The sequence below is a fragment of the Trachurus trachurus genome, assembly GCF_905171665.1.
Source record: "Trachurus trachurus genome assembly, chromosome: 18".
Classification (NCBI taxonomy): Eukaryota; Metazoa; Chordata; class Actinopteri; order Carangiformes; family Carangidae; genus Trachurus; species Trachurus trachurus.
Window position 1 is genome coordinate 2,724,648 of NC_139909.1, and position 23,888 is coordinate 2,748,535.

Sequence of the window (23,888 nt, forward strand, 5' to 3'; positions counted from 1 at the left end):
AGCTCAGAGGAATCGGCAGGAGGAAGCTGCTGCTGTGGTTTCACACGTTTTGGCACAAAAAAAGTAGAAAATGATCGGTTGCAACAGAGAAGCAGAAAACAAGCAGCTGAGGAAGACTCTGATGAAGGCCAAGCTGCAACACGTCAAACTAAAGTCGAGATCGACCACAGCTTCACTCTGTCGGCCTAATCGTCCCACTGGGCTGGTTCTTCATTGGTCAGTGCACGTTGAATTAATTAATTTATCTATCATTTCAATGAAAACTGACACAGAGAGCACTTGCCTTCAAAGTAAGAGTCTGACATGTTGACGTCCATATTTACAGACATAGTTTGTCTTTAACACAGAGAAACAGTTATGGTTGTAAGTTTTTCTTCTCATAACTTGGATATAAACTAAAATACTATTTCGGCATTTAGGGCAGACAACAGATGCAAGAAGTATGCTCACATGATGTATATGCTGCGAATGTCTATTTCTGAATGTCAATAAAAAATAAATTACAAAAAAAACACAAAAAAAAACACAGAGAAACAAAGATACTAACCTCAAGTTCAGAGGGAATCTATTAATGTTTTGAATTATGTTCATGTTTGTCCAAATCATGCAACTTTGAAGGTGACTGCTCTGTTTCTGGTTCTTGACTTCCTTAGCAAATTTAGATTTAGCAGCAGCTAGTAACATAATTAGGCCACGCCCCAAAAATGAACCGACGTGTTTATTCTATAAAACAACAGTCTGAACCCTGAAGCCTGACCGACTGAACTCTGGGTAAAAACTCACCTAACAGTCCGTCTGCCTCTGCCTGTACTAGCATTATGCTAGCATTAGGCCTATGGGTCCTCGCTGCAGAGTAGACGACATCGGAAACATTTTGACGGTGTAACAACAAGGTGCTACAGGAGGCAGTGGTTTTGTGGTACAGGTGTAAATATCTGAATAGCTTCCGTCTGACAGTTTTCACAGTATTCTCCATTGAAAAAACACACTGATCTGTATAAAGTGTAACACGTGTGACTCTCTGTTGCTGCACAGGCCAGAACACACAATATATAGAAAACGGTGTGTAGCTAGTGTAGCCGACGTCATATCTGACTCTCTGCGTTGTTTCTCACAGCCTGCCCTAGGTGGGGTTCGATCCCACGACCTTCCGCACCGGAGGCGACGATGCTAACCTCTTCGCCAAGAGGTTGACAACCACTTGGCAGGTTGGTTAGCACGTTTTTTTTTATGGGTGGAGTGAGTGCACATCCGTTACACTAGCTACTGGTGATGCTGGTGGGAAGCCAGTGAGGGATCTGGTCCTCCCAATCACTTCTGTGTTTAAAGCAGAAGTAAGTGATATATTTGTGTTAATATAAGTCTTAAATAGTTATATCTTCCGACAGCAATCACTTACATAGAGTGTTTGGTCTGAAACACGGGTCTGTCAGTCACTCTGCTCTGCTCTGAGCCGAGGAGAAAACATTTATCGTATCCTACAGTTTTTATCCAATGAGGAGAGAGAACGGCATGCAGGGCTGTGTGTGCAGCCAAGGGACGCCGTGAATGTGGTGACGTAGGGACGAGGACTGTTATGGTGCGTTCAAGGAAACTCGTGTTTTTCCGACCGTGAAGTCGTACCAGTTCGATCTGGTGCGAGTTCACGGGTCAGAAGTTACGAGTGGCCGTTATAGTGACTTTCACCGGTAAAACAGGTCGGAAAAACACGAGTGGGTTGCCTGAAACGCTACAAAGTCGTAAGTTGTGACTTGAAGCTGTAATTTACGATTTCAAAAGCCTGCCTGGAACGCAGCATTAGCGAAAACGACCGGACCACTTACTTCTGCTTTAAGAGCTGATTAAATAAAGTTTTTTTGGTTTGTTTTCATGGCACATCTGTCTTGTTTTTCATCGTGGTTTAGTAGAATCAGAGTAGAAGGTCTCAGATCTTCTAACGACTTCATGTCGACTGCTGCGTTAGCATGTTAGCATGTAGCTGTAGCAGAGCGGGATCATCCCTATGTTCCCCGGGTCCTATGCTCCCCACTTTGTATGGGACCGGGGAACATAGGACCTTTTTAAAGGGTCCTATCTTCCCCGTTTTTCCCATAGACTGTAAAAAGAATGGACGTAGCGTCCGTGACGTCACCCATTGGTTGTGGGGAGTCGTTTTTGTGACTCCAACATGGCGGCCTGAACAGCGCCATGTTGGATTGGCCGGCCGAAAACCCGCCCACTGGCCTCGAAGCAGCTGTCCACGGAGCTGGTCGGACCTGTCACTCAACGTTTCCGCGCCCTAATTGGCCAGAATTTTAACCTAATAACAGTAAAACGGTAGAGTTAAAAAAAAATTCACCCCCCTCAGAGTGTGTGCGGGGGTAGAAACTATCGACTGAGACGAAAAAACGTTCTGACACCAGGCTTTTAACATGTTTACTGAGGATGTAAAGTCGGCGATTTTAACATGGGGCTCTATGGGGAATGCTGCTTTCTGACACCAGCCCCCAGAGGAATCCGAGGGGATTGCAGTTTTTTGAACGCGGAAGTGAGCTTCACTTCTCAGACCGACAACTGCCCCCTTGGTTTTTCCCCAAAAGGGTCCTATGTTCCCCTCTGTGTCCAGACCGGGGAACGTAGGACCCTTTTTTAGGCTTTTTCCCGCTTTTCCCCAAAGGACCCGGGGAACATGTGGAGTTGTGAGTGACTTGGCATATTTTTGGTCCCTATTTTTGAGTGAGAAGTGGAGTTGTGACTTTGAGTGAAAAGTGTAGGCTAATTGTCCCATTGGTTGGGTTTAGGCAATGAAGAAAGGAGTTGGTTAAGTTTAGTAAAAAGACCAGGTAGAGGCTAGACAGGCCAGATAGATAGAGAGAGTCCATCGACCAGCATAGGACCCTTTTTTTGAAAAAAGGTCCTATGTTCCCCGGTATGTATTGCGACCGGGGTACATAGGGCCCTTTTTGGTAAAAGCGGGGAACATAGGACCCATTTTCAAAAAGAGGGTCCTATATTTCCCTATAGGGGAACATAGAACCCGGGGAACATAGGTACGCTCCCAGCAGAGCAACTTTACCTCTCGTCTTTGATCTTCCATCTTTAATGACTACTTGTCCATAAGTGACGTCTTGTGGCGTCCTCACTGCAGAGTAGACGACATCTGGATCGCTCTCTGGACAAGAGAGAGAGGGGACATTCTTGTGTATGAGTGTGTTTTATGTTGTTTATTTACTCATATTCTTAATAAAGGCATTCTATCAATTCTATATTCTCTATATTATTTTAAAGCCTATTTATATTTGAGTGTCTTGAGAGGTTCAATACATATATTATATTGTGTATTGTATATAGCCTATATATATATTACAGTTTTTTACTTTTGGTAAAGCACAATTTTTAAAACTATGGCCCTTTTGTCAACACACAAAAATCAAACATATACAGACAAAGATATACAGACATCTCTTGCACAGCAAACACTTCATTCAAAAGTATATGAACTCCTTGAAAAATGGTATTTTTCCATCACATCTTTATACACAAATAGTAAATCAGTGCCTATTTCTATTTGTAGCATGCTGTGAATAAAACTATGAACACAAATGCAATGGGGAAACACTTTTTTTGTTTTAACACCCACATTTTACGGAACTCTGTTTCTGCAGCAGTGTTTATCAAACAGCACACACAGGCTTTTAGTTTTGAATGATGTGTGTAAAGTAGATAACTGTGTGTAGTCATTTGCAAAAACGTGTTGCAAACTCAGTGTAAAGCAGACAATGTGCGTATAAAACAGCATATCTGGTCAACAGATCGGCTACACGAGTTGGTGGTTTCAATAACTGTGCCACGAGCACCAGTTTCTGTGACTTAACAGTGGCAAAAAGCTGTATTATTGTCATTATAGCTGATTCCAGGTCAGTTACTACTGCCACTGTACAAACACTGTTAATTAATAATGCCAAAAATTAACAATAAGATTAAAACTTATTCTCTGACAGTTGGAGTGTGAGTGTGACGTGATGGAAAATTTAAGGTGGAAATGTGTGAGAGGCTAAAATGAACCGGAAAACTAGACCGCAGCACCAGTCAACGTCTCTACCACAGGACGAACACGAGTCAACAACACTCACAAGGACAAAGGTTGATTTCATATCAAATAGAAAATGTTTGGTGACATGACGACAACACAGTGTTTAATAGTGACGAAAGTTTAAGTTTGATCACTTTAAACAGTCATATGTTTAGATTTACTTTGTGTGTGTGTGTGTTGTACGTTATGGCCTAGATTGCCTTTGTGTCTAATAAAAGACTCGGGGCAGCGCGTGTGCAGATTGACACTGAGCTCAGGTGTTTTCATCAGAAACAGGAAGTTGGACGACCACAGAGCAGTTGCACAGATCTGAGACCAGCAGCAGCTCTGTCTTCTGCCAACACTCACTAAACCACAGCAGAGATACCGTGGACACCGGGAGGCCCATGTGATGGGGGGACAGTGTGTTGTTGACAGAGGACAAGCGAAGTGAAGGGAAATAAATCTTCAGCTTCATTATCGCTCACGCTCCGTCTCATCTGAACCTCTCTCTCATTTTAACACGAAAACCAAGTCTGAGTTTTGAAGATGTGACGCCCTGACAAGACGTCTTCACTTCCCCTAAACACTCTCACTCTGGCATAAATATACTTCAATGGTCAGAAGGGTTTTACACAATCTTACACACACACACACACACACACACACACCTTGGCTCCGTCTGATTGGCTGATGCTGCTGACGGACTGTCTTGATGTCAGCGTACGTCAAGTTTTCGCCTGTGATCTCACCTTTGACCTCTTCATCATGAGCTGTAAATATAGAAAATAAGTAATATTTATCATTACTGTGAATATTAATGAACTGTAAAGTCACTGATGACAATAACTAATTTAACTGAATGTACTTTAGCTTCTCTCCACTGACTTCTTGTAGGATTTAGAATAGACTTCAAAATCCTTCTGCTGACTTATAAGGCTCTTAATGATAAAGCTCCAACCTATCTGAAAGAACTAATCATTCCTTACTGTCCTACCAGAGCACTCCGCTCCCAGAACGCAGGTCTGTTAGTGACTCCCAGTATCTCTAGAAACAGACTGGGAGGTAGAGCCTTCAGTTACCGGGCTCCTTTACTGTGGAACCAGCTCTCTCCATGGGTCAAAGAGGCAGACACTCTAACTACATTTAAGTCTAGGCTTAAGACCTTCCTTTATGACAGGGCTTTTAGTTAGGGCTGGTTCAGGTAGCTCTGAACCATTTTATAGCTATAGCTATGGTGCTGTTAGACCGACCTGCCCTCCCTTCCCAAGGACCAGTCTGCCACCCAGTCCTCCCACTGAGCCGTCCTGGGTGAGGGATCCCTCTTCTGTTGCTCAACCTGAGGTTTCTCCGATTTTTTCCAAACTGTGTGTAAAAACAGCCTATACAAAGAAAATTGCCTTGCCTTACCTTGCCTTACAACAACTTTATAATAACTGTTCAGAAAAAATAAATCTGAGTGTAATGGGTCTCACCTGTAAGTTTACGCTGGACACATCGTCTCACCAGGAGAACCAGTAGAACCAGTAGAAGCAGAACACAGACTGATACAACAGGCAGCAGCAAAGAGAGAAGATGAGAAAGAGGGGAGGTGGTGGAGGAACCAGGAGGAGAGGAGGTGGTTGTAGGTCCAGGTGTGGTGGGGGGCTTTTCTAAAGAGAAAAAAACAAAAACAAATGGAAGATGAATCTGGAGGATTCTGGTTCTGCTTTTGGTCTGACACACCAACACTTCACCTCCTGACCTGTGACAGTGATCAAGCTGGATGGAGACCTGTGACCTGTGATGTCACAGCTGTAGAGGCCTTCATCAGACTTGTTGACATGGTGGATGGTCATGTGACGTGTAGGCTCAGTCCTGATGAGGGAGCCATCTTTATAGAAAGCAGCTGGGGGGTTGGAGGGAGGGGTCTCCTTTGATTGACAGCTCAGAGTGACATCATGTCCCTCCATCACAGGGAGGACAGGACTCTGCAGGATCACTGGTCCACCTCAACACAGAGACAAAGTACAGCAGTTGATCCATTTCCACACAGCTTCATCAACACTGACTCCACAGTCTGATCTTACCAGTCACAGTGATGTTGATGCTGCTGCTGCTTGTTGCTCCCTCTCCAGACTCACACCAGTAAACTCCACTGTCTGATGGCATGGTGTAGCTGATCTCGCAAGAGGAACCAGTTGATCTTCCCCATCCAGCTCCACACTGAGTCCTCTGTCGTCTGGTTGTGTTCCTCATCACCTTCCATCCAGCAGAGCTGTCGTCCTCCTCACAGCTCAGAGACACTGAGTCATATTGAAACAGCTGAGAGCTGCTGGTACTCACAGTCAGACGAACTGAAAGGGGTTTACATTTTTTTTTTAAAGAAACTGATAAAACATATTAATGTTGTCGAACTTGACTAATCTCTGATAATGAAACATCAACTGTTTTTTCATGCAGATTCATGCAGATCAGATCATAATGATATTTCACTGACCTTGTTGTGTTGAGCAGCTCAGCAGTGAGATCAGATCTAAAGACACAACAGGCTGGTTTGAATTCAAGAAAATACACAAATCCACTTGTGAAAGAGCAGATGTTTTACATTAGTCATATACAGTATATATGTATTGTATACTGTATATAATCAACAATCAAGCTGATTTTGAATTTGATTTTTGACTTAAGCCATTAAAAGGTGAATAAACATTTTTTCTTTTATATTTATGTAGCGCCCTGCTATAAATAACATGTTATTTCATGTGCTTGGGTTTACGAATATTGCAGTATTGCCTGTTAAATTAGTTCTATGTTGAAATAAGATTGAATTAATACAGAGAAATTAATAAGTGCACTTCTTTTGGGTAAGGTACTAAAATGTCCCATGTTTTTCATGGTCTGTGAATGTCTCATGACGTTTCTGTTGTTTATTTGAGTAACCAGGTATCAGTCTGTTATTAGCCAATCCGTGCCTGTCAGAGATGAGTGTCAACTACCTACCGGATTCGGGAGGGGGTGGGACTAAACAAAGCGAGGAGACGAGGCTCGGGCTAGTAACAGGGAGAGACGAGGAAAAAGAGGGACAACACCATGGAAGAGTAGTTGTAAGCTATTTGAAACCGTGTAAAGTTACTGTGGTTACTAAAACTTTAAACCGGAAGGTCTGTTTGTATGTTGCCGGTACCAAATGTGGAAGTGAGCCGAGTTCAGAGCTGTTTCAGCCGGGAAATTGTACTGAGTGTCCGAGACGCCATTATCGTTGTGTATAGAGCTAGAGTTAGCCTCGTCCCTGCTAGCTGGAAGGAGACTGCGTGTGTGTGAGGGAGAAATGATTTGCGCCGTGTTTCCTGAGTGAGTATGAACACTGGTTGAACTGGTAACAATATGAAAATGTATGAGAACGAACAGTGAGTTTATTAGTGTTTTGAATTTATGCTTAGTGTATCTACGACCTACAAGCCTGCCTGCCGGTTTGCCTGCCGCTGACCTGCTGCTGCTGTAGAGGGTGCTCGGGATTCCCGCTGTCGCCAGAGAGACTGCTGCTGCACGAGGACGTGTCAGCAGGACTAGTATTCTTCATCTCCTTTCACCTTACTCCTCTGAGCGAGAGTTTGAGGAAACTGTGGTTATCGTGAGTACTGAGAAACACTTTCACAAGGATACACGAGCTCCAACTCAACAAGCGCGCCAACGATATGGTACCATAACTGACTTACAAAACCCCGGGTGTTTATTTATTTTTCTATTTTATTTTGTGAGCTCAAAGGGTCACCAGGTCCAAAGTAAAGGGTGATTGCCTATGTTTTTCTGTGTAATAAACCCTTTTCCCTGTTGCAACGTGAAATTGCAGTCACAAATGTTTATTTGAATGTGGTGTATTAGGGCTATAGTGTGTTAAAGGTACATGCATGGGAGTATTAAAGTTAACACTAACAATGTAGCTATAAAATAAGCTAACCAGGCCTCTCTGCACCCTAGTCAGAGTCATATGCTCTAGATTAAGTTAACACATTACAAGGTTGATATTTTCGTGGACTCCCTCCAATTCAGCTCCCATGCTCGAGGTGTCATCAGGTAAGGGGTTTTACCATGACAATGCTGTAATAAAATAGGGTTGGTTGGGAGGGCTACACGTGGGGGCTCGTCCGGGATTTTACATTGTTTACTGGTTTCTGTATTTGTGAGCAAAGTAATTGTGAAAAAAAAAAAAAGAAAAAAAAAAAAGCTAAAGTTAATGCTAACTGAAACGCTAACTTAAGTAGCTATAGCCCTGTAGCCACAACATTTTTGAAGTGTGTATTTTCTGTGACTGTTTTTTTGTAAAGCTAAAAAAAAAAAAAAAAAAAAAAATGGAGTCAGAACAAATATTCAAATGGTGTGATGACAAAGGTATTGATGTTAAGAAATCACTTGTGCTTAGTGAGGTTTCTCTTGACGTTACTGATGACACCATTTATAAGGTACTTGATGAAGCTAAAATATTTGGTCGCTCTAAAGTAAGAGGACGGTGTTTAGCACACACTAACAAGCAGTCAGTCTTAGTTGAGACCACAGATGACCTGACTCATGCTGACCTACCTGAACAGTTGTTAGTGGGAGACCAATCAGACATTTGGGTAATTAGTATCGCTGACACTCAACGTTCCCACGTACCTGTTGACAAAGAAGGGTTTCAGTCCAAGCTAGTGTCATTCTTAGCCAATGAAGGGATGACTTTAGGTGACGTCACAGGCTTGTTAAGCCCTAGTCCTGCTCCACCCACTACTCCAGACTTGAACACAGAGCTTGTGAATGCCATATCCTCACTTGTTGAAAAATGTCAAGCCCCGCCTGTGGACGCACAAGGCTATCGCAAACTTCGCTTGTTCTCAGGCATGAAACCAACTCCACATGGAGAAGAGGAGTACGACGCTTGGGCGGAACAGACGACACATATGCTGGATGAGTGGCAGTGTTCTGATGTCGTCAAGAAGCAAAGAATTGCTGAGAGTCTTAAAGGGCCAGCAGCAGACATTGTCCGGGGTTTGAGAGCCACTAACCCATACGTCACTGCCGGTGAGTACCTTACGGCCCTAGAAACAGCTTTTGGAACCACAGACAGTGCAGCTGATCTCATGGTGAGGTTCCGTAACACATTTCAACAAGAAGCTGAGAAGCTGTCAGAATACTTACTCAGACTAGACAAGCTATTGCATGCCGTCCATAGGAAAGGTGGAATTGACGTGGCTGACATGAACCGGGCACGCATTGAACAAATCGCAAGAGGTGCTCTCACTCATGATCTTGCTGCCCTTCGCATAAGAATGACTTACAAACTAAAGCCTCCTCCAAGCTTCACTGAGCTGCTTCGTGATGTGAGAGAAGAAGAGGGGATGGTTCTTGAAAGAGAAAGAGTAAAGAAGGTTGCTTCCTCATCTGTGATTAGATGTGCAGGTTGTGCCACAGCATCAGCGGTGCCAAAACAGCCAGAGTCTGCACCAGCACCTGCAAAAGTGGAAAAAGACCCTGCAATGGAAAGCCTTACGAAGGACCTCCAGGAGCTTAAAAGTGATGTTGCACGTCTGCTGTCTGCCTCTGTAGCCACATCAGGAAGCTCACCACCGCATGTAGCTCAGAAACCCACACAGCAAGCTGCTGGAAGATATGCACGTGGAAAAGAGAGAGACTCCAGACCTCAGTACCGTGCTGATTTCTTTTGCTACAGGTGTGGCGAAGACGGTCATTTCCAGAGGGAGTGTGGAAATCCAGAAAATCTCAGAAAAGTGAATAACCGTCTCCTGAAAACAAAACAGCCAACGGTAAACTTCCCAGGGGCTCAGTAAAGGAACGGCCTGACGCTCCGGAGAAAACACGTTCCACAAAGTGTGACACGCAAAAACAAAGCAAGGCTAATCTGCCAGAGGGTTTAGTTGGACCTAGCTCTATTGTCTCTGTACAAATTGAGGGCATTTACGCCAAAGCTCTGCTTGATAGCGGGTCCCAAGTTACCCTGCTGTACCGCTCCTTTTATGACAAGTATCTGAAGCACCTGCCTTTAACTCCTATTGAGTGCCTGGAGATTTGGGGCCTCAGTGCGGACCAATATCCATATGATGGTTACATGTGCTTAAAACTTGAGTTTGCTGGAGACATAGTAGGAGTAGCTGAGACCATAGAAACACTTGTGCTTGTGTGTCCAGATCCGGCCATGAAAGGTGAGATCTCCATTGTGGTTGGCACAAACACCTCTATAGTTAGAAGACTATTTAATTCCTGCAAAACACAAAATGGAGACAATTTCCTACACACCCTGTCTGTTCATCCAGTAATTAAAGAGGCGTATGCAAAGTTTCAGGGAACTCCAGATGACACAGCTGACCCAAGAAGAGGAACAGTCTGGTTCACTAGAGACAAGCCCGTTGTGTTGCCACCAGGTGGCGTTGCAAAAGTTGTTGGCATTCCAAAGTTTTCTGGCAGTCTTTCTGGTCAAGCTATTCTTATAGACCGCCCAGAAGAAGATTGTTTCCCTGAAGAACTTCTCGTGATGCCTGTTGTTGAAAAAACAGATGTTGTTCAATGTCGTCGCATTACAGTCACTGTGAGAAATGTGTCAGATCATCATGTGACATTGAAACGTGGCATGCAGATTGCTCACCTGTATCGAGTGGATGTGATAAATTCAGTCCCTGGAAAGAAAGCATCCAAGCCGCCCACACCTCAACTGTCTCCCTCCTCTTTCAACTTCGCAGATTCTCCTGTGCCTCCTGAGTGGAAGGAGAGGCTATGTCGGAAAATGATGGAGAGGAAAGATGTTTTCTCCTGCAGTGAGTTTGATGTTGGCTGTGCGAGGAGCACACAACACGACATTCGAGTGACAGATGACAAACCATTCAGAGAACGCTCCAGACGCTTACCTCCCAGTGATTTGGAAGATGTGAGAAAACATTTAAATGATCTGAAGGAAGCTGGAATAATCTCAGAATCCAGAAGTCCGTATGCGTCACCCATCGTTGTGGTTCGCAAGAAAAATGGAACCATACGTATGTGTGTGGACTACAGGACATTAAACAGGAGGACAATTCCTGACCAATACACAGTCCCTCGTGTGGAAGATGCGCTCACCTGCTTGAGTGGTAGCAAATGGTTCAGCGTGCTTGATCTCAGAAGCGGCTACTATCAGATTCCTTTAAGTTCTGCTGACAAAGAAAAGACGGCTTTCACTTGTCCAGCAGGATTTTATCAATTTGAGCGAATGCCGCAGGGCATATGTGGAGCACCAGCTACATTTCAACGTGTCATGGAGAGAACTGTTGGTGACATGAACTTACTGGAAGTGTTGGTGTATCTCGATGATGTCATCGTTTTTGGGAGAACATTGGAGGAACATGAGCAGCGCCTTCTTAAAGTGCTCGACAGATTAATGGAGGAAGGATTAAAATTATCCTTGGATAAATGTCAGTTCTGCTCACCCTCTGTAACCTACCTTGGACATGTTGTTTCTAGCAACGGCATCGCTACAGATCCTTCAAAGATTGAAGCCGTGAAATCGTGGCCACGCCCAGAAAACATCACTGCTCTTCGTTCTTTCCTTGGTTTCTGTGGCTATTACAGACGGTTTGTAAAAGATTTCTCAAAAGTATGTTATCCACTCAACCAGCTGCTCCAGGGCTGCCTTGTGCCTGGAAGACAAGGGAAAAAGACAAAAAATAAAAAGGAAACCAAAGAGAAAATGACCTCAACACCAGACATGGAACCAAAAGAGTGGTACCACCCCTCACAGCCGTTTGGGGTAAGGTGGGATGAAGATTGTGAGAGAGCTTTTGAGACGTTGAAGCAAAGTCTCACAGAGGCACCTGTCCTGGCCATCGCCGACCCAAAGCTGCCTTATGTCCTGCATGTTGATGCGAGTCGAGAGGGTTTGGGAGGTGTCCTCTATCAGGACCAAGGAGAAGGTTTGCGTCCAGTTGCATTCGTCAGTAGAAGCCTCTCCCCATCAGAGAAAAATTATCCCACGCATAAACTGGAATTTTTGGCTTTAAAATGGGCGGTCACAACCAAGCTACATGATTACCTCTATGGAGTCAAGTTTGAGGTTCACACGGACAACAACCCATTAACCTACGTCCTAACCACAGCTAAGTTGGACGCAGCGGGACATAGATGGTTGGCGGAACTGTCAACGTATGATTTCAGCCTGAAATACCGCCCTGGAAAACAAAACATTGATGCGGATGCATTGTCAAGGCGGCCTCATGTTAACAACAATGTGTCTGGTGAGGAAAGGATATCCATGCCTGCTCCCAACGTCCAAGCTGTCTGTCACATGTCGTCCATCAGACCACCTCATTCTCGTCGTTACAGAGCCGTTGACCTCCTGGGCTCCTCCAAACATGCTGTACCCAGAGCCTATTGTAACTTGTCTTCCTTGAGTTTGCAGCCACTGCCCAAAATGACTTCAGCAGATATCTCACATTCTCAGCAGAAAGACCCGTGCATTGGAGAAGTGTGGCGTGCTGTTGTCCAGAACTGTGCTGACCGGGCTGACAAAAGAAAACATCCTGATGTGTCATTGTTGCTAAAAGAGTGGGAAAAGTTAAAGATCAAAGACTCTGTGTTGTACCGAATCAGTAACCCACCCAACAAACCAGTTCGCCAGCAACTGTTGCTCCCCCAAGAGTTCAGAGAGACTGTTCTTCGGTCATTGCATGACCAGTCGGGCCACCTCGGGTTTGATAAGACCTATGGCCTGATACGAGAGAGGTTTTACTGGCCTCGTATGAAAACCCAGGTTGAAAAGTACTGTAAAAACTGTCCCAGGTGTATTCAGAGGAAAACATTGCCAAAAAGAGCTGCTGAGTTGTCACATCTTAACAGTGAGGGACCGATGGATCTCATCTGTATGGATTTTCTAACAATTGAGCCTGACTCCAGAAACATCTGTAATGTGCTTGTAGTTACAGATCACTACACACGCTATGCACAAGCGTTTGCAACCAAGGATCAAAAGGCGTCTACAGTCGCTAAAGTTCTGTGGGAACAGTATTTTGTCCACTATGGTCTACCAAAGAGAGTGCACTCGGATCAAGGCCGGGATTTTGAGAGTCGCCTCATTCATGAACTGTTGAGTATGCTTGGCATAAAGAAAACTAGAACCACACCCTACCACCCTCAGGGCGACCCACAGCCTGAGAGGTTCAATAGAACTTTGCTCGACATGCTCGGTACTCTTGAGATACAGGACAAAAGTAAATGGAGCCGATACCTCAGTCATCTTGTGCACGCGTACAATTGCACGCTAAATGAGTCAACAGGCCACTCGCCATATTTTCTTATGTTCGGCCGAGAAGCTAGGTTGCCAGTAGATGTGGCATTTGGAGTCTCAAGTGATGGTACCTCCACCAAATCCTATTTGAGATATGTGAAAAACATGAAACGAGAGCTACAGACTGCCTATCAGCTGGCTGAGAGTGTGGCAAACAAGAAAAATGAAGGAAACAAGCAACGCTATGATCAAAGAGTTCGTTTCTGTCCTTTAGTCTCCGGTGACAGGGTTTTGATCCGAAACCTTGGACTACAAGGAAAAAACAAGCTAGCTGACCGCTGGAAAGCTACCCCATATGTTGTGGAGAGTCAACTTCCTGGTTTACCTGTCTTCAAGTTGAAGCCAGAGGATGGACAGGGCTCTGATAAAGTATTGCATCGAAATCACATTCTGCCTATCGGACAGGAAGTACAGCTGAGACTCGAAAAGAACAGAGATACACTCAAACCTAAAAGGAGAGCCAGCAAACGACTCAAAGCAAAGAGAAATGAAAACAGTAACCTTTCTGACTTACCCACACCTGAGCATGATGACAAGATTGAGTCTACATCTGACTCAGAAGAAGATGAAATTGGTGTATGGTATAATTATCAGTCAGCACGAGAGTCAAGGGAACTAGAACCTCAGAAAGTTGATCAATCAGAACCTTTCAGTCTGGACGTGGATCTAGCTATCCATACAAGTAACTCAGAGACGCAAGAGGCTACAGCTGAGGAACCTGCAGCAGCTGGAGAAGATGAACCCTCAGTTCAAGATAAGCCTGCTGAAAGGACTGCTGAAGCCGAAAGAGACACTGAGACACAGGCATTAGACGAACCAACTGAGACACAAATGATAGATGACACTGTTGTGAGACAAGACATAACAGAGAGCTCAGACGAGACAAGACGACCTCAGAGACTAAAGAGGGTCCCCACCAGACTAACCTATGACTTTCTAGGGAGACCAACGTCTATAGCAGTTAGTACCCATACTGCCTCCCTAGTTAAGGTTGATGATAAGGAAGTTGGTTTATTTATACCTCCTTTTAAGAGACACAAGAGCACTTTTTATAAGTGGATAGGTTAAAGGGATTGTGTACCCTGTTCATAACAAAATTATGTGGTTTATGATGTTATATATGTCATGAGGACATGACCATTTTTGGTGGGGGGAGAGTGTAGCGCCCTGCTATAAATAACATGTTATTTCATGTGCTTGGGTTTACGAATATTGCAGTATTGCCTGTTAAATTAGTTCTATGTTGAAATAAGATTGAATTAATACAGAGAAATTAATAAGTGCACTTCTTTTGGGTAAGGTACTAAAATGTCCCATGTTTTTCATGGTCTGTGAATGTCTCATGACGTTTCTGTTGTTTATTTGAGTAACCAGGTATCAGTCTGTTATTAGCCAATCCGTGCCTGTCAGAGATGAGTGTCAACTACCTACCGGATTCGGGAGGGGGTGGGACTAAACAAAGCGAGGAGACGAGGCTCGGGCTAGTAACAGGGAGAGACGAGGAAAAAGAGGGACAACACCATGGAAGAGTAGTTGTAAGCTATTTGAAACCGTGTAAAGTTACTGTGGTTACTAAAACTTTAAACCGGAAGGTCTGTTTGTATGTTGCCGGTACCAAATGTGGAAGTGAGCCGAGTTCAGAGCTGTTTCAGCCGGGAAATTGTACTGAGTGTCCGAGACGCCATTATCGTTGTGTATAGAGCTAGAGTTAGCCTCGTCCCTGCTAGCTGGAAGGAGACTGCGTGTGTGTGAGGGAGAAATGATTTGCGCCGTGTTTCCTGAGTGAGTATGAACACTGGTTGAACTGGTAACAATATGAAAATGTATGAGAACGAACAGTGAGTTTATTAGTGTTTTGAATTTATGCTTAGTGTATCTACGACCTACAAGCCTGCCTGCCGGTTTGCCTGCCGCTGACCTGCTGCTGCTGTAGAGGGTGCTCGGGATTCCCGCTGTCGCCAGAGAGACTGCTGCTGCACGAGGACGTGTCAGCAGGACTAGTATTCTTCATCTCCTTTCACCTTACTCCTCTGAGCGAGAGTTTGAGGAAACTGTGGTTATCGTGAGTACTGAGAAACACTTTCACAAGGATACACGAGCTCCAACTCAACAAGCGCGCCAACGATATGGTACCATAACTGACTTACAAAACCCCGGGTGTTTATTTATTTTTCTATTTTATTTTGTGAGCTCAAAGGGTCACCAGGTCCAAAGTAAAGGGTGATTGCCTATGTTTTTCTGTGTAATAAACCCTTTTCCCTGTTGCAACGTGAAATTGCAGTCACAAATGTTTATTTGAATGTGGTGTATTAGGGCTATAGTGTGTTAAAGGTACATGCATGGGAGTATTAAAGTTAACACTAACAATGTAGCTATAAAATAAGCTAACCAGGCCTCTCTGCACCCTAGTCAGAGTCATATGCTCTAGATTAAGTTAACACATTACAAGGTTGATATTTTCGTGGACTCCCTCCAATTCAGCTCCCATGCTCGAGGTGTCATCAGGTAAGGGGTTTTACCATGACAATGCTGTAATAAAATAGGGTTGGTTGGGAGGGCTACATTTATAAGTGCAACAAAAGGGAAATAGTAAATGGACTTACATTTACATTGTGTTTTTCTAGTCTCTACGACTATACTACTCAAAGAGCTTTACATTAGAGTCACTCATTTACACACACTAATGGCACATTGGTGGTAATTATGGGTTCAGCATCTTGTCCAAGGGCACTTTGACATGTAGACGGGAGGAACCAGGTATTGAATCACGTAACTTCTGGTCAGCAGACAACCCGCTCTATGTCCTGAACCACAACCGCCCAATCCTATGTGCTCAAATCTAAATATTAAAACAGTACATGGACAGTGAGGGTTTGTACCAGAGCCCCGTTTAGCCCCGTGAAGACATTTACTATTGAATACAGAGTTAACAGGTTTGAAACAGAAACATGCCAGGACTTAGTGTCCTCAGTCTGTTTGTATTACTGTAAATAAAACTATCTGTCTGTCAGCAATGCTCTACCTCTGACTCCACCAACACTGTTCCTGTCCTAACTGTTGAAAAGCTCTGGACAACTGCACACTGATCCTTCACCAGCTAGAGTCAGTCCTCCTCATTGTTGTCTTGTCACTGATTCTGTCTCTGACAGCCTGTTCACTTTTTTACTGTTTTCAGCTGCTCCTCTGGTATAAAATTCAGATTCTCTACTCACAGATCAGACGGTGTAAAGACGTCTCCTCCATCGTCCTCTTCACTGCTCTGTGATCAGCTCTGACATGTTGAAGTGGTGAGGCTGTGTAGAGCCCGCCCCCTTCCTCTCTCTCTTTCTCTCTCTCTCTATGTGCTGCTGTAAAGACTCTGGTTTACCACTGTTATCATGTTACCCTTTCCGTAAATAATAACACACAAACGGGGAGAAAATTCACCCACCTGTCAGTCAGAGGCCCCTCCCTCAGTCCTAATTACCTTCAGTGGTTAATTAAGTGTAAACATGTGAATTCCATTATTTAATCGTTTATTTAACAGGAAGCAATCAGTTGAGACATTTCTTTTGCTGCGTTGTCTGTGTCATGTTGACTTCACAATAACATGGGAGTCTATGGAGACTGAGTCTACTCAGTGCAACCCTGTGTTACTTTTCTGTCCTAAGTGATCATATGTTAGATCAGTGGTAGCTGCTGTATTTTTCTCTGGGGTAGGCTAAACCATATTTTATGTCAAGTGAAGATGCTTATGCTTCTCTATAACATGATAGGGTTAGATTGCATTTATTGATATCTACAGTGAGAGGGATGAAGTAGCAGGCATCTGTGGGCCCGTTATCCCTTTTTTATTTTCATTGATAAGGCTTGTCTCAGTCAGCTGCTGTATCAATCACACGTACTGCACATGATTGACGGTTGTGTAGCCCCCTTCCAGACTTCTTCCTCCCCGCCCCCAGTGGTAGTTCATACTCCTCTTTCACTCACCACTGCCCCCCTATGGACTCCTAATGCCAATGTGTCTTCCATCCATTCCACTCTTAATTCTAACCCCCCCAGCACACCTAGACAAATTGGTATCTTGAGTGCACGGCCACTTTATTCTAGGTCCTGTCAAATGCGCAGGAGATCTGACTCTCGCCACCTTGTGAAAATTAAAACTCAATCAATACCTGTACGTTCAGAACCGAAATCTGTATTAATAAGGTTAGCACTGCTGAATATCAGGTCCCTCTCTAGCAAGAGCTTTTATATTAACGATTTTATTTCCCAACACAGTCTCAGTGTTTTATTTTTAACTGAATGTTGGCTTTCTTCAACTGCTTCTGCCATACTATTGGAATCATCTCCCCCAAATGATGGCTTCCTATACACCAACGTCAAGACAAAAGAGGAGGAGGAGTGGCCAGTATCTTCTCTAACGTATTCACTTGCTCAAAAATTAACCTTGGTGAATTCTCAAGTTTTGAATACTTGGCCTTGGTCATCAAGACTCAGCAGTCTATACTAACTATAGCTATTTATCAACCTCCTAAATACAACTCCAACTTCCTATCTGAGTTCTCGGAATTCACGTCCATTGCTCTCACCAGTTATGATAGAATCATTTTACTTGGAGATTTTAACTGTCATATTAATAATTCCACTGATTTATATGCCATGGAATTTTTAGATCTTCTGGCCAGCTTTGGTCTCCTACCCACAATCATGGTAATACACTAGACTTGGTCTTCACAAAAGGTATCAATATAGATATTTCTGATGTCATTCCAGTCCCTGTTTCTGACCACTTCTGTGTGTTCTTTAATGTTTCTATGTCTGTTTCAACACAGCTCAATGAGACTGTTGTCAAAAGACGACTTAATGATGAGGCCATGACAAGATTCTGTGATAGCATGGACACTTTTACTCCACACACAATGCCTGTGCTGTTGATGATCTAGTGTCTGATTTTGACCACTTCTCCTCTTTAGACATTGCTGCTCCTCCAAGAATTAGAAAAGAGACAAATATTCATAATCAACCATGGAAAACCAACACGTTCTCACTCCCAGTGCGTCAACCCCCTGACGAACGGTCACTGTCCCTCCTCGTCACATGCCTGACTCATTAGGTACCCGTTTTTCGTCATGAGGTGACGAGCGGGGATTTCAATTCATTCCAATGCAACCCCCTTCGCGGCGATTCTCGTCATGAGGTGACGAGCGGGGATTTCAATTCATTCCAATGCAACCCCCTTCGCGGCGATATGTGACCCTCAGAGTAAAGTGATCCAGCCGACCGGACGCGGCGCTGAACGACGCACTGAGCTGGAAAACTTTTTTTCCCCTTTGAAGCTTTATTGAACCTGGTGTGTCTGACATAGCTTTCATCCAAGCCGTCATTTTGGTTATTATTTATTTACTGATCTTGGCGTTGGTGCAGAATAATAAATAAACAAACAAACAAATAAATAAATAAATTACATCCTTGTCGGAAGACCAGACGGGGTGGGGTGTGTAATAAATAAATAGCTAAAGAAATAAATATTTTTGTCCCGTGCGTAATTGTCAAGATCCGCATTTCGATTAAACTCGCCTTTCTTCTTTTGTACGAGTTGTTGGACGACTGCATTTTCATTTTATTTACTTATTTCCCTGTCCTAAGTCATGTTTATGGATACACAGTTGAACATATTGTCATTTTACCCTCGGCATTTTCCCCTCACTTTGCTGAATATCTGTTGATTCATGTCATAAACACGTTTTGTTCATTAAAAATATGTGGTGTTTATTAACAATATGTTGTTCATTCAAATCGGTTGTTGTTCATTGCAGAACAATAGAATATTAATACGGTGATTTATATACAGATATTGATCGCGTAGTGTGACCACATCACTACGCACGGAGGCGTGAGGGACATTTGAAACTGCAGCGACTACTGACACTTCAACCTGTTTTGGCTCTAAACTTCAAAACTATGACATTGCATAGTTTAGGACCTGTTTGTGTACGAATTCATCTGTTGTTAGGTCATATTATTATTGCATGAAACACACAATACAACTTTTGATCACAAAAAAACTACCGCACGTAACATTTTACTTTCCGTAGTAAAAAAACAGGTTCGCGCTAATAACTCTTGAATGGCGTGACGTAATTTCACAAGCTTTCCCAGGATTGGTCGGTGTTGAGTGCTGAACTAGAGGATGTGACGTCATTGCAACGGCGCCACCGGTCGCGACCATAGACTGCGACACTGCCATCTACGGCGTCTGGACGGAACTACAACACCTTAACAGTGTGTTTGTGATCATGAGGAGTGGAAATTAAGCCATGTTGATTTAATTCAACAGCATGTGAATAAACAGTGAGGAATCAGAACAGTTAGACAGCTCTTTTTCAACAAAGTCCAAATAATTCAAGTAACTCAAGTCATATAGGCCTTTTTTTTTTTAATTCCAGAAAACAACATTTCTCCCCCCTTCTCCCTCCTCCCGCCCAGGAACCTTAGTTTATAATATAGTGTAGAATGAACCCGTCCACTGTAGTAATGTTTATGCACAACTGCACCACTTTAGCCAGCTCCTTTATTTCTGGTTTTACATTGGACAAACTGATTAAGGCTCCATTTTCAGGAGACACAGCTATTCTTTAATAACTTCCACATTCGTTGGGTTACGTTCAGAGGTTTATCAGGGCAGGGCCTAGGGTCATCCAGTGTTAGCAATTACAGACCCATCTGACCTTCACAGGGGTCACAGGTCAACTTTTCATGTGAAATTTGACGATTTTTGCTATCAATTCAGGCTTAAACACCAATGCTTTGAGCTGGGAAGCTGAAATCTTTAGATTCTAGTCCAGACCTTGGAGCAGATTGAGCGTGCCACATATCAGGGCTGTGTTCCACTCAGAAGTGTCCAAAATGGCCAAAAAGCAGTGTTCATTTCTAATCCCCCATTGTGTACAAGACTAAATTCAACAGATAGTCTTTAATAACTTCCACATGCTTTGAGCTGGAAGTCTGAAAGTTTCAGGGTTTTGTCAGGGGCCTAGGGCCACCCATTATCTGCAATTTCAGACCAATCCCACATTCAGAAGGGGTCAAAGGTCAAGGTTTAGTGTGAAATTTGACGATTTTTGCTATCAATTCAGGCATAAAACACCAATACTTTGAGCTGGGAAGCTGAAATCTTTAGATTCTAGTCCAGACCTTGGAGCAGATTGAAGATCAGAGCTGTGCTCCACTCAGAAGTGTCCAAAATGGCCATGGTAAGTGTCAAAGGTCACAGGGGTCGAACATCAAAGTTAATCCTAACAAAACACACACGCTTTAAGTAATCATCATGAAATTTAGATGAGTTGTATATCAGAGAGTCCTCTATCATTATATTGTATTCCCATTGCTCTGGGGGCCACGGGGGGCCCCTGGGGGCCACTTCGCTTTCCCATGCTCTCACAGATTTGGGTGTCGGGTTGATGGATAAGGGCCTCACAAGGAGTCCACAGGCCAAGTTTCAAGTGATTCGGTTGGTTTTTATGGGAACAGCGGCCTCCTGGAGACAGAGGAATGCGGCTGTTTGAAGCCCCGCCTCTCGAAAAGTAATGGCTCAATCAGGACCGAACGTACATCAACGCGTTCGTCTTGGGCCCCCGGAACCACTGATATCAAATTCAGAACTGTACGACTTTTAGAAATATATTTCATCCATTTCAGCTTTTCAGATTCAGAGCCTCTCAGACTTAATGCCTGAGAGACCTTCTGAGTCAGAAAAGCTGAAATGGATGAAATATATTTCTAAAAGTCGTACAGTTCTGAATTTGATATCAGTGGTTCCGGGGGCCCAAGACGAACGCGTTGATGTGCGTTCGGTCCTGATTGAGCCATTACTTTTCGAGAGGCGGGGCTTCAAACAGCCGCATTCCTCTGTCTCCAGGAGGCCGCTGTTCCCATAAAAACCAACCGAATCACTTGAAACTTGGCCTGTGGACTCCTTGTGAGGCCCTTATCCATCAACCCGACACCCAAATCTGTGAGAGCATGGGAAAGCGAAGTGGCCCCCAGGGGCCCCCCGTGGCCCCCAGAGCAATGGGAATACAATATAATGATAGAGGACTCTCTGATATACAACTCATCTAAATTTCATGATGATTACTTAAAGCGTGTGTGTTTTGTTAGGATTAACTTTGATGTTCGACCCCTGTGACCTTTGACACTTACCATGGCCATTTTGGACACTTCTGAGTGGAACACAGCCCTGATATGTGGCACGCTCAATCTGCTCCAAGGTCTGGACTAGAATCTAAAGATTTCAGCTTCCCAGCTCAAAGCATTGGTGTTTTATGCCTGAATTGATAGCAAAAATCGTCAAATTTCACATGAAAAGTTGACCTGTGACCCCTGTGAAGGTCAGATGGGTCTGTAATTGCTAACACTGGATGACCCTAGGCCCTGCCCTGATAAACCTCTGAACGTAACCCAACGAATGTGGAAGTTATTAAAGAATAGCTGTGTCTCCTGAAAATGGAGCCTTAATCAGTTTGTCCAATGTAAAACCAGAAATAAAGGAGCTGGCTAAAGTGGTGCAGTTGTGCATAAACATTACTACAGTGGACGGGTTCATTCTACACTATATTATAAACTAAGGTTCCTGGGCGGGAGGAGGGAGAAGGGGGGAGAAATGTTGTTTTCTGGAATTAAAAAAAAAAAGGCCTATATGACTTGAGTTACTTGAATTATTTGGACTTTGTTGAAAAAGAGCTGTCTAACTGTTCTGATTCCTCACTGTTTATTCACATGCTGTTGAATTAAATCAACATGGCTTAATTTCCACTCCTCATGATCACAAACACACTGTTAAGGTGTTGTAGTTCCGTCCAGACGCCGTAGATGGCAGTGTCGCAGTCTATGGTCGCGACCGGTGGCGCCGTTGCAATGACGTCACATCCTCTAGTTCAGCACTCAACACCGACCAATCCTGGGAAAGCTTGTGAAATTACGTCACGCCATTCAAGAGTTATTAGCGCGAACCTGTTTTTTTACTACGGAAAGTAAAATGTTACGTGCGGTAGTTTTTTTGTGATCAAAAGTTGTATTGTGTGTTTCATGCAATAATAATATGACCTAACAACAGATGAATTCGTACACAAACAGGTCCTAAACTATGCAATGTCATAGTTTTGAAGTTTAGAGCCAAAACAGGTTGAAGTGTCAGTAGTCGCTGCAGTTTCAAATGTCCCTCACGCCTCCGTGCGTAGTGATGTGGTCACACTACGCGATCAATATCTGTATATAAATCACCGTATTAATATTCTATTGTTCTGCAATGAACAACAACCGATTTGAATGAACAACATATTGTTAATAAACACCACATATTTTTAATGAACAAAACGTGTTTATGACATGAATCAACAGATATTCAGCAAAGTGAGGGGAAAATGCCGAGGGTAAAATGACAATATGTTCAACTGTGTATCCATAAACATGACTTAGGACAGGGAAATAAGTAAATAAAATGAAAATGCAGTCGTCCAACAACTCGTACAAAAGAAGAAAGGCGAGTTTAATCGAAATGCGGATCTTGACAATTACGCACGGGACAAAAATATTTATTTCTTTAGCTATTTATTTATTACACACCCCACCCCGTCTGGTCTTCCGACAAGGATGTAATTTATTTATTTATTTGTTTGTCTGTTTATTTATTATTCTGCACCAACGCCAAGATCAGTAAATAAATAATAACCAAAATGACGGCTTGGATGAAAGCTATGTCAGACACACCAGGTTCAATAAAGCTTCAAAGGGGAAAAAAAGTTTTCCAGCTCAGTGCGTCGTTCAGCGCCGCGTCCGGTCGGCTGGATCACTTTACTCTGAGGGTCACATATCGCCGCGAAGGGGGTTGCATTGGAATGAATTGAAATCCCCGCTCGTCACCTCATGACGAGAATCGCCGCGAAGGGGGTTGCATTGGAATGAATTGAAATCCCCGCTCGTCACCTCATGACGAAAAACGGGTACCTAATGAGTCAGGCATGTGACGAGGAGGGACAGTGACCGTTCGTCAGGGGGTTGACGCACTGGGAGTGAGAACGTGTTGTGGAAAACTGATGCTATTTGCCAGCTTAAAAGGAATTGTCGCAGAGCTGAGAGACTATGGAGGGAAAGTAAACTAAATATTCACTCTGACATTCTTAAATACCATATTGGCATTTACAATAATGCTGTTAAACAAGCTAGACAGACCCATTTCTCAAAAATCATTTGTGAAAATAAAAACAACTCTAAAGTTCTTTTTTCCACAATCAACTCCCTTTTAAATCCAAGACCGATGTCTTGTCTAAATGATGAAAACTCATAAAGTAAATGTCAAGAATTTGCTTTATTTTTTAAAGGAAAAATTGACACCATTAGGGCCAGTATTTTAGTCACAGATTCAACGACTATCTGTGACCTTCCTGTCAGTGACCCTCCATCTATGACATTGTTTAATTTAGTCACAGATGGTGAAGTTAGCAACACTATAACCAAAATGAAAACATCCACATGCTTACTTGACCCTATTCCAACTAAACCTTTTAAATCTAG

The 23,888-nt window shown here is 43.5% G+C and overlaps 2 protein-coding genes across 2 annotated transcripts in view; both read right to left on the bottom strand.

The window, feature by feature from the left end:
* LOC311001368 (uncharacterized protein) overlaps positions 1-23,888 on the bottom strand; it is a 148,307-nt gene that overhangs the window by 43,434 nt on the left and 80,985 nt on the right. The gene's annotated exons all lie outside the window — the stretch shown is intronic.
* Positions 1-23,888, bottom strand: part of LOC311001533 (uncharacterized protein) — a gene marked incomplete at its 5' end in the record, with an annotated part of 89,109 nt that overhangs the window by 984 nt on the left and 64,237 nt on the right. The window contains 3 exons of the mRNA XM_083992618.1: positions 3,056-3,151; positions 4,723-4,824; positions 5,527-5,703. Of these exons, the coding sequence (XP_083848744.1) occupies positions 3,056-3,151; positions 4,723-4,824; positions 5,527-5,703 (375 nt within the window). The remainder of the gene's footprint in view (positions 1-3,055; positions 3,152-4,722; positions 4,825-5,526; positions 5,704-23,888) is intronic.